Source organism: Peromyscus maniculatus, chromosome 2 (genome assembly GCF_049852395.1).
Source record: "Peromyscus maniculatus bairdii isolate BWxNUB_F1_BW_parent chromosome 2, HU_Pman_BW_mat_3.1, whole genome shotgun sequence".
Taxonomy (NCBI): Eukaryota; Metazoa; Chordata; class Mammalia; order Rodentia; family Cricetidae; genus Peromyscus; species Peromyscus maniculatus.
The window spans coordinates 172,358,674-172,374,819 of NC_134853.1; the positions used below are offsets into that span (position 1 = coordinate 172,358,674).

General features: G+C 51.4%; 2 protein-coding genes across 3 annotated transcripts in view; one reads left to right on the forward strand and one right to left on the reverse strand.

The window, feature by feature from the left end:
• Plch2 (phospholipase C eta 2) overlaps positions 1–4,975 on the reverse strand; it is a 78,092-nt gene extending 73,117 nt beyond the window's left edge. Inside the window, exon 1 of the mRNA XM_076565806.1 lies at positions 4,905–4,975. The gene's annotated coding sequence lies outside the window, so the exon portion shown is untranslated. The remainder of the gene's footprint in view (positions 1–4,904) is intronic.
• A 3,770-nt stretch (positions 4,976–8,745) lies between these two features.
• Positions 8,746–16,146, forward strand: Pex10 (peroxisomal biogenesis factor 10). Of its 2 annotated transcripts, none has more exons than XM_006992392.4 (6): positions 8,746–8,917; positions 9,459–9,539; positions 11,047–11,453; positions 12,846–13,021; positions 13,105–13,240; positions 14,240–16,146. In XM_006992392.4, exons 1-6 carry the CDS (start codon positions 8,812–8,814, stop codon positions 14,375–14,377), a joined length of 1,044 nt encoding a protein of 347 aa, XP_006992454.1. In that variant the 5' UTR covers positions 8,746–8,811; the 3' UTR covers positions 14,378–16,146. The 2 variants fall into 2 exon arrangements, with proteins under 2 accessions (XP_006992454.1, XP_006992455.1); XM_006992393.4 differs by having other exon boundaries at positions 8,750–8,917; positions 14,220–16,146.

Genomic DNA, 16,146 nt, shown 5'->3' on the forward strand with positions numbered 1-16,146 from the left:
ACAGTGGGGGAAATCTACATAATTCAGTGAACTGGACTCTTCCAGGAGACCAGACATAGATTCCAAGACATGCACAGAAAAGGAGTCCATTCAAAGTATACCACGCCAAGGGATGTCACTGTAGTGACTGCCCCCAGCCCCCACGTGTATCAGATCCACACTGCAGCCACCTTTAAGAAACTGTGGAGTGTTGCTGAGTGCAGCATCTAGGAAGAATGTCCGCAGTTATGACAGAGGCAGCAGATCTGTGTGCAGCTAGGTTTCTTCAGCTCCGTCAACCAAAACAACACATTGTAACAGATGGAGTGCAGAAACGATAGGACGATCCAGCTGTCCTTCACAGGACAGACACTGGGGAGATCTGCAAAGCTGTAGAACATGCCACTCTTTTGATGGTTTTTTGTTTGGTTCTTTTCTTTTTTTGCCTCAAAAAAGTAGAGTTTGTCATAAATGTTATCTATATTAACATATAATTAGTGTCTGTGTGAGAATATGGACACACATGTGCCATAGTGTGCACGTAGAGATCAGAGAACTCTTCGGGAGTGGGCTCCTTCCTTTCTCCATGGGATCTAGGGATAGAACTATGTCATAAGGTTTATGTATCAAGTGTTCTTACCCTCAGAGCCATTTTACTAATCCCTTTGAGACAGGGTTTAGACATGTAGACCAGGCTAACCTTGAACTAGAGATTGTCCTGCCCCAGCTCCCCTACTGCTGGGATTATAGGCCTGTGCCACCAGGCCTGAAGCAGCTTAGATTTTAATGTGGTTTGTATCGAATGGCAGAACTAGAATATGGTGGCTGAGATTTAGCAACAAGTCCCAGGAGAAGCCTGGAAGTGTGACATCTGACCATTTCCACAATGCACATATTTCCACCAGGGTTGATTTTAAGTTACAGACAATGCTATCTATCACCAAGCATGGGGCTGAGAAGAGACGGACGTGTCTGCAGCATTCCCACTACATAGACACCATCAAGTCCTATCTAGACAAGAGCAAAGATAACAGCAGGGTGTAATTAGGAAGTGATATGCTTTAAGTGTTTATTACTTTTGTGTTTTATGTAATTTATATGTCTTACATATGTAATTAGTTTAATTTGATTTTAATAATGGCTGTGTTCAACATCCAGCTCTCAGAATTACTGGAGATTTAACAGCTGACTTGTACAAGCTGGTCCTTGCAGGCTCTAACACACTCCTAGATATAACCCCTCTAAGCAAAAGCTCTTTGGGATCCTCAGCAATTAATGCAAAGTGGTCCCAAGATGAAAACAGAACAATACCTTGTATTTGAAAAATACAAAAATTCGAAAGATACCTACTAAAGGCTCTTCAGACAGGTCGGGGGTGGGGGGAGCTGGGCACCAATGTGCTAAACAGCTACAGTACTCAATCTATTGGTCTGAGTCAGTCAGGAGAGGAACCCTGTGGTGCTTTGATGGTTCCCATAACCCTCCTACCTGAAGTCTGAAGAACACACTTGGAGGGTTGGAGTCCCTGGGTCACAGCTGAGCCTGAAGCCTGCCCAGTGTGGCTAAGAAAATCCCAGAGCCTATGTTTTCCCATCTTTAAAGTAGGGTACAGAACATGCCTTCCACTGGAGGTCACAGGTATAGTGTCCTCCCTCCCTGGAAGGCAATGAAGCCAGGCCTGATGATTGACAGATAGCCTTTCCATGTGGTCACACTCTGGAATCCCACTCAGCTCCTTCCTCTGCCCTGAGGACACTTCTCTCACAATGTGTCAGAAATACATACAAGGAATAGGCTATGATGATGGTGTACATTCCTGCAAACAGAAACCCACACCTCTGTGGCAAACCTAATCCCTGGCCCTCCCTGGACCCCATCCCATCCTCAGCATGGGATGGAGACATAGAAACATGAACTGGGTAAGCCCCACCAGAGATTGTCAGAGGAAGGGCTGAAAGGGCTGCATACAGAACTTTCTCGGTCGGTCCCTATTGGACTTTGGCTCCTAGGCTTGCTTATTGAAGCAGGCCAAATGGAATCCCACTGTAGAGTCACAAAGGACCAGCGGAGACAGTATGGAGCAAGACTCATCCTGTGTCCCCTGCCAAGCTCTTCTCCCCCAGTAATCAGAGACTGTCTGCTCCCACCCTGGAGCAGTGCCTAGGCTAATAGGGAGACATCACCAGCTCAGGAGAGCATGAAGGGGCTCTGAGGGGACTTAGGACTCCCTAGGCTTGGGCTTTGTCCAAGCAGTCCTTAGGAGAAGTTGTGTTCAGGAAGACTGTCACCTCCATAAAACCTGGAGCCAGCAGCTGTTCACCCGAGTCATCTGGAGGAACTGCAACACTATGGAGCCCTATCTAGCTCCCCCGCTTCTTTCCTTCCTTCCTCACTGTCTTCCTGTCACCAGAGGATACCAACTGTGCCACCTTGTAATCCACTGCTGGGTGGGCTCCTTAGCCATTAATGAGTGGAAAATCCCATCCCCCTAGGGACTCAGCTAGGAATGTGGCACAGGCAGCTGGGCATTTCAGGCCCTGCCATCCCCAGGAGCAGCTGTTCCAGGGGAGGTAGTGGTCCAGCCTGCCTTTGGACGCTAATGGGCAATCATTTATCTTTTACCTGTTTGTCAAGACAATGTCTGAAAAACCCAGAAAACAGGGAGAAGCCCTCGAGACAAATATGAGTGACACAGGGACATCCCTGTGAAGACATGGCAAGGAAGTAAGCTGATGTTTTAACAGGGTCCAAGGACAAGCCAGCATGTAGCTCCTAAGAACTAGGGCAATGTCCATTTTACTGAGAATCCTGCCCTGAGCAACAGCTTCTTAGATCCCTTGATTGCCCGTAGGAACACTGAATACCAGATCTCAGTAGAGCCGAGGATCCCCTGAAGGTTCCTGAACAGAAGAGCAGGGGGTGACAGGCTAAGTACCATCTAGAACTGTTTCAGGAACCAGGGTGACCCCTAAAGCCCTCTTATTCTAGAACACCATGGACATGAAGTTTGCAGAGCCACCCCACCCATCTGAGATGCACAGAGCTCACATTAATAAGCCTTTGACCAGATTCTGACCTCCAGCAGACCCAAGGAGACAGCTTCTGCCTACATTGGGTCCAAGCCACTCTGCTCTCAGTGGAATCCCTGTGGCTGGCCTCAACTATACTCTGTGGGACTAAACCAGTCTCATATCTATCTGGAAGGAGCTCCTTCAAGGCCATCACAACCCACAGACAGCAGCTGCTCACCAGCCTTGGCCATTCTTGACTTTCACATCTAAGGCCAAGAAAGCATCACAGCAGCTCTCTGGAAATCCAGGGATCATCAGAGATCAGAAATTATGGTTCTATCACCCTCACCCAACTACAAGCTTTCACACTACCATCTGGCAGCTTCTTGCTTGTTCTGCATTCTGCATGTGCCAAGCTCTAGGGTGGGCCCTGGCTTAGAGCAGAGGGACCCAGAGATGTCTTGGGTCCCAGCCTTGCCTCATAGGATCCATGCTGATAAAGGCCGGCAGACTCATGCCTGCAGTAAAAGCCTCTACCCAACCACCACCTCCCAGCAGACCCTGAGCCAGGAGGGGACCCATGCTTGCCCTCCTGGTTTGCCCTACAATACAGGTGGTGGAACCTCCACTCTCCTGTTTGACAGCTGAGGCCTAGGAAAAATAAAGACACGAAGGCACACCTGAAATGCAGGTGGCTTCCCTACCCATTCTCCCCACTACCTCCTGCTCCAGATTCTACCCCTATACTGGGAGATTGCTGGGTGAGTGCAGTAGGGTTCACAAGTCTCTAGCCCACAGCTCCCAGCAGCTAGCTACACTGTCCCTAGCCCTGCCCACGAAGAGCCCCACAGAACCTGACCTTCCAGGCCCATTCTACTCCCAGCCTAGGCTTCCCTCAAGCCTCACTGGCCTTGCCCCATGTGCTTGGGGCCAGTGGTTACTCTTAAGGTACTGCTTCCTATACTGTCTTAGGGAGACCAGCCCTCCTGCCCTCCATCCTATGGGAGGGGTATAGAAAATCAGCCTGTATCCCTGCTCAGTTACAACTTGTCCATCATCCCTAGCCTGCATGTGCCTTTATGGCCACATTCTCTTCATGGATAGAGGCCCCTCCTCCTCTGGAAAGTCTTTCCAGATATCCACTCCCTAGGAGTGGTTTTTCGAGACAGGGTTTCTCTATGTAGCTTTGGAGCCTATCCTGGAACTCCTCGGTAGACCAGGCTGGCCTAGAACTCACAGAAATCCGCCTGGTTCTGTCTCCCGAGTGCTGGGATTAAAGGCGTGCGCCACCACCGCTTGGCTTCCTGAGAACCTTTATGTAAGCCCCTTGTTATCCAGCACAGGTCAGCATGATGGTCACAGTGTAAAGACCCCTCCACCAATAAAGTCTTGTTGCCCAATGCTAGACAACCCATTCCATCAGCAGATAAAGAGATGTGTGGAAGTGGGACCAGCCAGGCTTGGGTTCAATCCTCTGCAACCTCTAACCTGAGTTAACGCCACCAGGACCAAGCCCCTTCCTCCCCAGCCCAGGGTTCTGTTTCCATCTCAGCTCCACGTTCTGAGACTGCACAAAGCCTGGAGCCCCACGCTGGCTCAGCACTGGGAATCCAAATTTTCTTGTTCCTGGGACCAGCACAGGAACACAACCCCTTCTACCCTGGGTCCTGGCGAAGGGTAGCATCCCAGCCACCTGCCTGTGCCCCTAGAACTACCCAGAGTCCCTTCCCAGGGTACATAGCCTCCAAAAAGGGCTTAACTTTCCTGCCCTCAGTTTTACCCTTAATAGCAAGCCACAGGAGTAGTTGGGGAGGCTCTCAGAGGTCTCTGACTATCAGATAGAGCCTCCCAGGCTTGGTTCTAGGGCCTCATATTCCCTCCAATACCCACACCATTTCTTGGTGCCCACAGTACCTCCAGGGCTCCAATCTGCAGCAACCAAGGCAGCTGGCTGTGGTGTGCTCTCAGAGCCTCCAGCTTGCCTGCTCTGGGTGGAGGAACCTGTTTTCCAGGTTTGTGGCGCCTGCAGAGGGGCCTCCTGCTTGGGGCAGGCCCCACCCTAACAGTCATGTCCTTGTACACGAACTGCTCCTGGGAGGGTTGTTAACCAGTCCCTCTGCCCCTCTACAGTTAAAGACAGTGTGCAATGGAAAATTTAAGGAGCCCCAGGACTCACCCCTGCTCCAAGCCCCAGGTTCTAGGGCAGGCCTCCTAGAACCCATCAGACTAAGGCAGCCTTCCCCTCACCATTCCCGCAGAGACAGCATTGGTTCCCAGGAGGCCAGCTGACCAGTGAGGACAGGGGCTCTAGAAGTCCAGTGCAGGATCACCTGGGAACATTCCTGCCTCAAAGCAGGGAATCCAACAGTGTGGACCCAACAGTGCAACCCCAGGGCTAGATCAGGCCGAGAAAAGTACGTGCTGCACTTTCCTTCTTTCCTGCTTCACCACTGTCCTCCTGAGTGGCGGCTGTGTGGAGCCCCATCCCAGCCTTGATGTATACAGCAACCACCAAAACAGTAAACCCCTCCTGGGGCAGAGGTAAGGTTTACAAGGACTCACACAGACTCAGGCAAAGGAGAGCTTGTGTGTGCTGACTCACCATCTCATTCACCAGTCTGCTAGGTGGTGTTGGAAGGAATAAATAACCTGGGGTAGAGGGGACACCTGCTGAGCATCCCTCCCAGTCCCCTGGCCTCCCCACATCTACAGAACTATGGTAGAAATGATCAGATAAGGCTGGGTATAGAACTAAGTGGATAAAGTGCTTGTTGTCCCAGTATGAGGACCACAGTTCAGATGCCAGAGCTCACCTGATGGGTGAGGTGGCCCACCTGTAATTTCAGCCATGTAAGGCAGACACTGGGATCCCCAGGGCAACCTAGCTAACAAGACTAGCCATATGGGCAAGTTCTGGGTTTGACCAAAAGACCCTGTTCCAATGAATAAAGTGGAAGCACAATCCAGGAAGAGGCCAGATGCCATCCTTGCACTACCACCACCACCACCACACACACACTCACACACACACACCCCACCACCACACACACACACACACCACACACACACACACACACACCACACACACACACCACCACCACACACACCACCACCACTACACACACACACACACCACACACACACACTCACCACACACACACCACCACCACCACCACATACACACCACCACAGACACACACACCACACACACACACACACACACACCACCACACACACACACCACATATACCCACACATATGCAAACATGCATACACACATATGCATACAACACACACAATAAGTTTAATTATTTAATAAAATTAGAAAACAGTGTGGCCAGAGCTAGCATTCCTGGCAAAGAACATCAGGTAGGACAATGAAATACTCAGTGTATGAAGAATATAGAAGCCATTGTTGAGGGGCAAAACTGTGAACACTGCCTATGATGGCTGACCTTTGCTCCAGAAGCTCCTGTGTCAGAAATGCAGAATTTCATCCTGTTCCAGATCCACTACCCACCTGCATCTCTATGTGGACCCAAACAATCCATGTGCCCAGCACTAGCATGGCGGTCGCTCAATAAACACCAGCTAATCACCATCATTATTCCTGATCTACAGACCAAAAAGCTGAGGCCCACTAAGTAAAGAAATGTGCAGGACATACCTTGTCCCTTGTCAATGGCACAGGGCTAGTGAGGGCCCCAAGGGGGGCAGTCAAAGGCCAGCCCAGAGATGCTCCAGTGCAGTGTCCCCAATGAACCCCACTGTGGTGATAGTGTTCCCCAAAATATTGTGCACCCTAATAAACTTATCTGGGGTCAGAGAACAGAACAGCCACTAGATATAGAGATCAGAAAATGGTGGCACTCACACCTTTAATCCTAGCACTCCAGAGGCAGATATCCATCCAGATCTCTGTGAGTTCAAGGCCACACTGGAAACAGCCAGGCATGGTGACACACGCCTTTAATCCCAGGAAGTGATGGCAGAAAGCAGAAAGGCATATAAGGCGTGAGGACCAGGAACTAGAAGCTTTTAGCTGGTTAAGCTTTCAGGCTTTCAAGAAGCAGTTCAGCTGAGATTCATTCTGGATGAGGACACAGAGGCTTCCAGTCTGAGGAAACAGGATCAGCTGAGGAACTGGCGAGGTGAGGTGGCCGTGGCTTGTTCTGCTTCTCTGATCTTCCAGCGTTTACCCCAATACCTGGCTCCGGGTTTGTTTTTATTAATAAGAACTTTTTTTAAATTTTATTTTATTTTACAATATAATTTAGTTCTACATATCAGCCACGGATTCCCTTGTTCTCTCCCCTTATTAATAAGAACTTTTAAGATTCCTGCTACACCCCACTGCAGTTGATAACAGGGAATGACACTCGGCTCACAGACTAGGGTGGCCCTCAAGGGGCCCAGGAGGTGGATATGGGAGAGTCAAGGCCAGGACTAGACCTGTCAGTCACATCTCTGGTGTCTTCCCTCAAGTCCTCAGGACCCTGGCCTTCTTGTCCTCCATCCCTGCAGCAGAAGGGAAAGTTTACAAGGAGTTAGTCACAAGGCTCAGGCCCAGGACCGCTGTGCTTCAGACAGAGAGTGATAAAAAGGAAGGTGACAGGGGCACATGCCCTGTCCCCAGCAAGAACTCTCACCTGACCACCACCTCAGAGTCCTGGAACCCTAGAATGCTGAAAAGCAAAGAGGGACTCCAGGCCAGAGAACTGATTCACAGTGATGTCACTACTCATCCACCCACTTTCTCTCCTTGCTAAAAGGCCTCTTGTTTCCCAGTCTGCAGGATATCTTTGGGGTACTAGTCCCTAGCTGCCCAAGCTAGTAAAACAAATGGGCTGATGGCGCCACCTGCCGGCCTTGCCCTTTAAGAAGAACCCCTGAGAGGAGGCAGCTAGGAGTGCCTTATATCCACAGCCCACAAAGGAGGGGCCTAGGGGTCAAAACACCGGTCAACAGCTGAGACCGAGTATGTGGCTAGGATTTGAGCCCATGGAGAGAGACACTTAAGCGTCTCCCTGGGAACAGAAACCTGGGATAATGTGTCTGGTCTTGCTCCCCATGGATAAGAGGAGAATCCAGAAAATGCAGTCCCATAAAAGGAGCAGGCCATACCTCACAGTTATGTTAAAACCGAGCTTCTGAGTTTGAAGAGAAAAAAGTTTCCTAGGGACACAGCAGCCTTGGGCCTTCAAGGAACCAGCATTTCAAACCGTTATATTTGATTTGGCGAGAAGCTTGTGCCTCTGCCTGAGACGTGACTGCCTCCTGGCAGTGGTCAAAGGTACTATTTGGGGCTGTCCAAGCCAAGCCAAAGAAACCAGGGCAGGGGCAGCCGGAGGAACTCCAAAACAGAACTGGGGACTTCAGTAGTCAGATGAGATCACATGACTATCCTAAAAGAGTCCACTCCTACAGTCCCAGAGACCTGAACCAAAAACACATCTGCGAGGCTGAGGTCTCTCAGGGTCCTGCCCGCCACGAATCAACAACATCCCTCTCAATATTCGCTACTCCACTACGTGACTCAGCCCTCGAAGCACGGAACCCACCCCCGCTTCTCTGCGTGGCTCCACCGACAGCACCGACCCCACCCCTCCTGCGTGGCCCCGCCCCCATCCCTGCCTCCAATAGCTCCGCCCTTAAATGCCCGCCTCTCCCGTGGATTGCCCGCCTCTCAGGATACCGTGCCTAGGCCCCGCCTTCGTCCGCGTGATGTTCACTGCCTGCGCCGCACGACCGAGGCACGTCGAGCGTCACAGGCCCCGCCCATAGCGCACGCCGGCGCGGTGCGACCTCACTGACTCGGGCCATGTCGCTGGCAGGTGCACCTGAGGTGATCCGGGCAGCGCAGAAGGACGATTACTACCTGGGAGGCCTGCGGAGCGCGGCGGGTGGCGCGCTGCACAGCCTAGCGGGTGAGGGCCCTGGGCACCCCGACAGGCAGCAGCTCCGAAGCTCCTTAGGAAAGCGAGGATCAAAACAGATTTACACACTGCAGAACACTTTGCAGGTCTCTGCGCCAGGCAGTGCCTGCTCAGTGTTCTCAAACATTTGCCCATTCACTTCTCATACGCCCCTGTAGGTTGGACCTAACAGTATTACACTTACAGGGAGGCACGTGGAGGTTTCCAAAAAGATCTCACAGGCAGGGATTTGAGAGAGCCGAGATTTGATACTAAACAGGTGTTGTTAGCACTACCTAGACTTTCCTAGGACAGTTCCTGACTCAAGACAGTCACAGCTGAGAGGTTCTTAGGAAGTGGCCTTCCCTCGGAGTCATTCCTGTCAACCATGTGGGGAGAGGGGATAGGGCAGGGAAGCAGAGGAGCCTCTAGTTGAAGGTCGCCCTAGAAGAGGAGGGATTTGACCTGGACTTTAACCACCTCCACCCGGGTGGGGGAGAGAATCTCGGTGACCCCACCTCACCTGCCCAGAGGTGATGTTTTTCTCTTCTAGGTGCGAAGAAATGGCTGGAGTGGAGGAAAGAGATTGAGCTGCTCTCAGACATCGCCTACTTTGGCCTCACCACAATTGCAGGTAGCAATCCTTGGCAGGTCCTTGGCACGGGGCGGGGGGGCGGGACAACCCACACAACCCCTGAGCAGCTCCTAGAATCCACCTGCATGCAGCCCCGGGGAAGAACGCCACTCGGGAGGCACGGCCCTCAGCCAGGGGCTCTCCTTGCATTTGTATGTCCCTGAGGACCTTCACCCAGGACTTTTCCAAGGGTGTTATTGGGACCCCCACCCCCAAGCTGAAGACCCAACCCAGGGCCTTCCGCTTGCTAGACAAGGCAAGCTGTACCACTGAGCTAAATCCCCAGCCCCAGGACCCACTTCTCAGTGGCAAAAGGCAAGTCAGTACTGACCCATCACATACTGGCCATTAAACCCTTGTGAGGTGGACACACAAAAGCTGATAGTCCTTTAGAAGGAAAAGCTGTGTAAGGGCCGCAGGTCACCAGTGCCAGCTCAACATCCAGCAAGGAATGCAGAGTGCCTGTGAGATGCCTGGAGAGGTCACTGTGGGTAACCTGCCCCCAAGGACTACACTCAGCGGTGGCAGACACAGCAGGCACCAAGGAACGACACTGTAACGCATCCTGATAAGTGTTGAGCTCTTCAGGGCAAAACACCAAGTCTGGGGGAAAATAATCTTCTAGTCAACCAAAGCAATTAGCCAGTCACTGAAGAGGCCTCTCTCAGGAGAATGGCCTTCCCTTTTTATGAGCCATGAGGCACTGCAAGATACAAAGGAAGAGGCTAACTGCAGGCCATGACCAGACACGTGAGGGCAGAGGTTGCTACAACAGGATCACAGTGAGACTCATGGAAGAGTAGTTCAAGGTACAACACAGGTCTGGCCTCAGGAGTAAGAGGCCTGGCTTTACCTTCTGCAGGGTGTAAGAAAACAGGACTTTCCCAGGTTGGACAACTAGAAGCTAGCTTTTGGCAGGGGTAGGCTTCAAGGTGTTTTATCTAACTCCATGTGATACTGTCAGGTAAGCAGCTGGGCTTACATCTCAGGACTGAACCAGATCCAGACTGAGCCATAATCTGGAAGGTAGGAAACCACGAGATTGGATCCCATCACTTGGACAAGGGATACCAGTTAGGCAGAAGAGGGACTGGGAAACTGGGAACAAATAAAGACTGAAGAGAGCAGGAAGCCAGGCAGTGGTGTCGTACGCCTTTAATCCCAGGACTCAGGAAGCAGAGGCAGGTGGATCTCTGTGAGTTCAAGGCCAGTCTGGGATAGAGTGAGTTCCTGGAAAGGCTCCAAAAGCTACACAGAGAAACCCTGTCTCAACCCCCCCCCCTCCCCCGCCAAAAAAAAAAGAGAGAGCAGGAACTGATGGGAAGCAAGGGCCTAGCCCAGAGCTGCAGTCTGTCACATCATGAAATCACAGCAAGACCACATTGGATTTAACAGCCTGGAAGGGCAGGTTCCAGGGTGACTGATGATGCTGGGGGGGGGGGGGGGACAAGCTGGCCTAGAAGTTTGTCCCTGTGTGGGATCCTTATCATTGTGCATTAATCCTCAGGCTACCAGACACTTGGAGAGGAGTATGTTGGGATCATCCAGGTGGACCCATCCCAGCAGCGAGTGCCCTCCAGGCTCCGCCGTGGGGTGCTGGTTGTACTGCATGCTGTCTTGCCCTACCTGTTGGACAAGGCGCTGCTGCCCCTGGAGCAGGAGCTGCAAACTGATGGTGACAGTACACGGGCTTCACAGGGAAGTCTGCTGTCTGGAGGACGCAGCCGGTCAGGGGCAAGGCGCTGGGTGCGTCACCATGCAGCCACCCTGACAGAACAGCAAAGGAGGACACTCCAGCGGGCAGTCTTTATTCTTAGGCAGGGTCTTGCCTGCCTCCATCGGTTCCATGTTGCTTGGTTTTATATCTACGGTGCCTTCTATCACCTGGCCAAGAGACTAGCAGGGATCAGCTATGTAAGTAGCAATGCCAAGGGGGACTGAATATGGACGGGTCCTCTGAGCAGCCTCCTTGGGGCCCATGCTGATGGCATGATCACAGTCAAGTGTTGTTTCCAAGTTGGAAGTGAAACCCTGCACTTGGGAAACAACAGTTTAATCAGTTATATTTTCCTACAAAGCCCAGGAAGTCCAGTTTCCATAAACTGAAGGTGGAAGGAAGTCTTTCACCAGCACATGTGTGGCAGCAGAGCCAGGCGCTGACTGAGTGGACTTAGGTCTAGCCCCACAGTAGTTTTCTCACTATTGGCCTGTGACTGTGTCCATTTCACTGCTCAGGGGGATGAGCACCTATTCCAGGTATCAAGTGCAGGTTCTAGCCCAGAGCCTGGCCTTTCCCATTCATCTCTGCCTACAGAAGCCCCTGTTCACCATCCAGCAGCCCTACCAGAAAGGCATGGTCTTCGGGCGTGGGTTAAGATATACTCCCACAGTAAGCACATCACCTCATCACACCACTGGCCAGACCTTGGTCTGCACTAACCCTGTTGCTGCCTTGGGCAGCCTCCCGCCTCTTTACACTCTGGCTTTCTACCAATACCCTTGCATCCTTTTACCCAAAACACCCCCCTTGCCCACCACCCACCAGAGCTGCTCGAAGTTCCTGTCAGAGGGGACCACATGCCATCTCTCCCTCCAGTTAAACTATCCCTCCCACACACCCTCATCATAGAACCATAGTCTGGTCTCAGGTTTAACCTCACTCAGTACTGCTAGATAAGGGGTTATCCAGCAAAATCTTCCCAGCAGTCATTTAGTTGAGCAGCTGTGCCTCCCTCCCTAATGGCTACTGAATACTGGATTCACTTGTAGGGCCTGTTATCCTGTTTTCCTGCTCCAGCCCAAGACATAATGTGTCCTGGTGTCTTGCCAGTAAGAAGGGATAGGAAGTGGAAGACAGCACAATTCTGTTGTGATGTGGATGGAAGTTACATCACTAGCTACAGCAGATGCGAGGGCAGTATCCTTGGGGGCTAAAGTGTCATAGAGGACTCAGTAAAGGGGCAGCATCTCCCTGTCCAGGTTCCCCTTGATCTTCCCCATCCCGCTCTTCCTCAGGCTCCTCTTCTTCCTCTGAACTGGTTCCCAAACAGCTCCAGAATCCTCACCCATTTTCCTGACCCATCTAGCCTCCTGGCTCAGTTCTCGTCTAATGCCTCAAGGTCAGCCGACAGCTAGGGTTCTCCCTCACTCCTGATACTTAAACCCACCTCCCTGGTTGGTTCTTGTTCTCTGGACACTCCCAGTGCCAAGGTGAGGACTGGCTGAACACAAAACCTCCAGCAGACAAGAGACCAGATCCTGGGGGATCCTGACGGGTTTGGGGGTGGTGGTCACCTGTCTTTGCAGCTCCGGACTCGCCGCCTGCCTGGAGAGGACCTGAGGGCTCGTACAAGCTACCGACTGCTGGGACTCATCTCCCTGCTGCATCTGGCACTGTCCATTGGGCTGCAGTTGTACAGCTTCAGGCAGAAGCAGCGAGCTAGGAAGGAGTGGAGGCTGCACCGCAACCTGTCCCACCGCAGGTGTGCAGGGGGCTTCAGCTGCTTTGGCATGTCCTGAGATTGTGAAAGGTGCACTCACCTGAGATATGTCTTGACCCCCACAGGAGTTCCCTGGAAGACAGAGCTGTTTGCAGAACCCCATTATGCACCCTGTGCTTGGAGGAACGAAGACACTCCACAGCTACACCTTGTGGCCACCTCTTCTGCTGGGAGTGCATCACTGAGTGGTGCAACACTAAGGTATGTTTGCTCCCAGGCCTTCAACCCTTGACTGTGAAGCTACCCCACCTCTCACACCTCTCAACTTGGGGATGAAGTCCCCAGTCAGAAGGGAAACTTCCCCTTTTGAGGTGTGACTGAATATGCAGGTGAATGACAGAAGATAGGTGCACAGATCAGGCTACACTTAACCACAGACTTGTCTTGCTTCCTGGTATGCTCAGCACACTTAGGATGCTGGGACATGTGCACACACCAAATTGTCCCTGTGTGCCACTGAACCATTTCCGGCAGGGCAGATGCCCAAAGCACACTGCTTCCTATAAGCAGCAGGGCCCTGGTTGGCATGTCTGGCCAGTGAGCTGTAGCCTTGGCCAAAAGCCAAGGCTACAAGTGAGAAGGAACTTTATGTGGCTGCAGCCCTGCTGCTAAGAGGTGGGCGTCCTGGGCTGCAGTACAGAAAATACAAGCATTCACACTGCTAAGTCAGCAGTCTGCATAGTGGGCATTCCCCAAGTGCCAGCATGTGTAAGTGTGGAATGTGTGCCCTCCTTTCTCATACAGATGGCAGAACAAGTCCTGTCTCTTGAGAGCAAACACCAGGTGCATCTAGAGTTGGGCCTGGTGGAAGTTCTACAAGGGAGAGGCTAGAATAGCGTAGAATAGCACACAGTCTGATGTCTTTCACTGGTGGGGTCTGAAGCCCTCCCCTCTACAGCTCTTGGCCCAGGGTTGCTGGGAAGACATGTAGAGGCTCAGTCAGAAGGAATAGCCCAGGAGAGGCCCCAGAAATCCAAGGTTCATAGGTGAGGGTGGGTGGGCACAGCTATGCTCAGTCAGCACTGTCCCATGCCTGGCCCCACTAGGACTCAGACCTTGGGAGAGGCCGTTTTCTGGTTGACTTACAGCTGTGCGTGTGTGTGGAACAGGAAGAGATGCAATGGGGATCAGGGCTGGACTCAGTATACAGTCATTGTGACACATACACCCCATCCCATAGACCGAGTGTCCCCTGTGCAGGGAGAAGTTCCCGCCCCAGAAGCTGGTCTACCTGAGGCACTACCGCTGAATGGGACTAGATCATCACCAAACGGCTCTAAGAAGTGGATGGAAGTTCACAGCGTTTATCCTCAGCACTGTGATTGCACAGAAGTATAAAATCCTCACACACTGTTGTCATGTAAACTACTACAGTTACCTGGGAAGAGAAAGGGTCAGGGGCAAATGGGCAATACTCCATATGGGGTAGGAGTTTGTTGCCCCTTATCATGGCTTCTTCTGAGTTTCTGGAGGTAATGGGTTCCTCCTCCCTCCCCAAGCCACATAGCTGAAAACTGCTTCAGAAGTTGGGGGGTTGGGGGCGTTAACTCAGGTCTGTGTAAGAGGCAGGGTGAGGGTTAGGGTAGAAGAGAAGCACTGCACTGTGGGCTCCACACCAACCAAGGTCAGCACTCCTAACACACTTGCCACATGAAATTAATTAATTCATATTGCCAACTCCTTAAGAAAAATGAAGGTCTTCATCTTGGCCTAATGGGTAGGAACGGGGGCTCCCTGAGTTGCAGATTCTTGTCAATTATATGAAGTGAAGATGAACACATGCCACGGCACATGCTCGGAGATCAGAGAACGTGCAGGAGTTGGTTCTTTTTATCGTGTTTTTCAGGGAATAAGTTCAGGTTGGGCTGGGCAGCAGCATCTTTACTTGTTGAACATCTCACCTACCTGGCAGAGTTGGCTTGGAAATAAACCAATTTCCATGTGTCTCAGATGCCAGTCCTCTGAGGAAGTTAGGTGAGTCGTATCTGCTTAGAGGCCTAGATGAACAAGTGTGACCTGCTTACCCAATGTCACTTCTGTGTCCAGCTCCCTCTTGGCTTGTCCCTAGCTTGTTTCTTGCCTCCATTTGACATTTCCAAGCTTTTAAAATTAATTAATGTCAAAGACAACCTGGCACATCTTTTAAGAGACTTAATTCCACAGAGTAGGTACATTAAGAACAGAAGATCTAGCTGGGCCTGGTGGTGCACACCTTTAACCCCAGCACTCGGGAGGCAGAGGCAGGCGGATCTGCCAGCCTGGTCTACAGAGCTAGTTCCAGGACAGTCAGGGCTACACAGAGAAACCCTGTCTCGAAAAGACAAAAACACAAACAAAAAAAAACCCAGAAGATCTAGAAAGACTTCATAAAACAGTGTGACGGTGTCCTGATAGAACCTTTGGTCTAAAGCCCAGCCACCAGCAGTGGTGTTTGATGTCACAATGTTCCTTGTGAAGTCCCCTTACCAAGAGCAGGAACCATCCCTCTAGGTGGAGCAGGGGACCAAGACTGACATAAGGTAACTTCAGGGACCCTGTGGGACCCTGGAACACAACTCTACAGTTGTCCGCAGTACCCCGTTTGTAACTCATTGCTCTGGCCAGGGACACCCAACTTTCTTTCCATCGTACCTTGAGCCTAGTCAGTGATGAGGAAAACAACGTGGAAAATATAAACAAAAATGTCCAGATTCGAACCCCAAGTGCTCACATGGTAAAAAAAAAAACAAAAAAAAAAACCCTTAGAACATTGTTGGAAAATGATGGGTTGAATGTACAAAATATGGCTCTAAAAGGAGCATCATAGTGTCAGTAAAAGAAAACCCAGATGGCTGACTTACTCAGTATCTAACCCTGTAGGATGGATGAGAAACACCACTGAGTAGGGTCCTGAATGGGTCACAGCCTGGAGAAAAAGCCCGCTTGCACTTGACAGCCTCTACCCCTCCTACACCTGAGGTGTTTGCTCTCCTGGTTCCACCTGGTGTAATGGTTCCCCTCCTACAGCTGTCAACAGCAAGCTGGGCTTCAGCGGAATGACTGTGGTGTAGACGAAGACTATACAAGCAAGGGACACTTTCTTTAATAAAGTTGGAATTTAAAAGTCA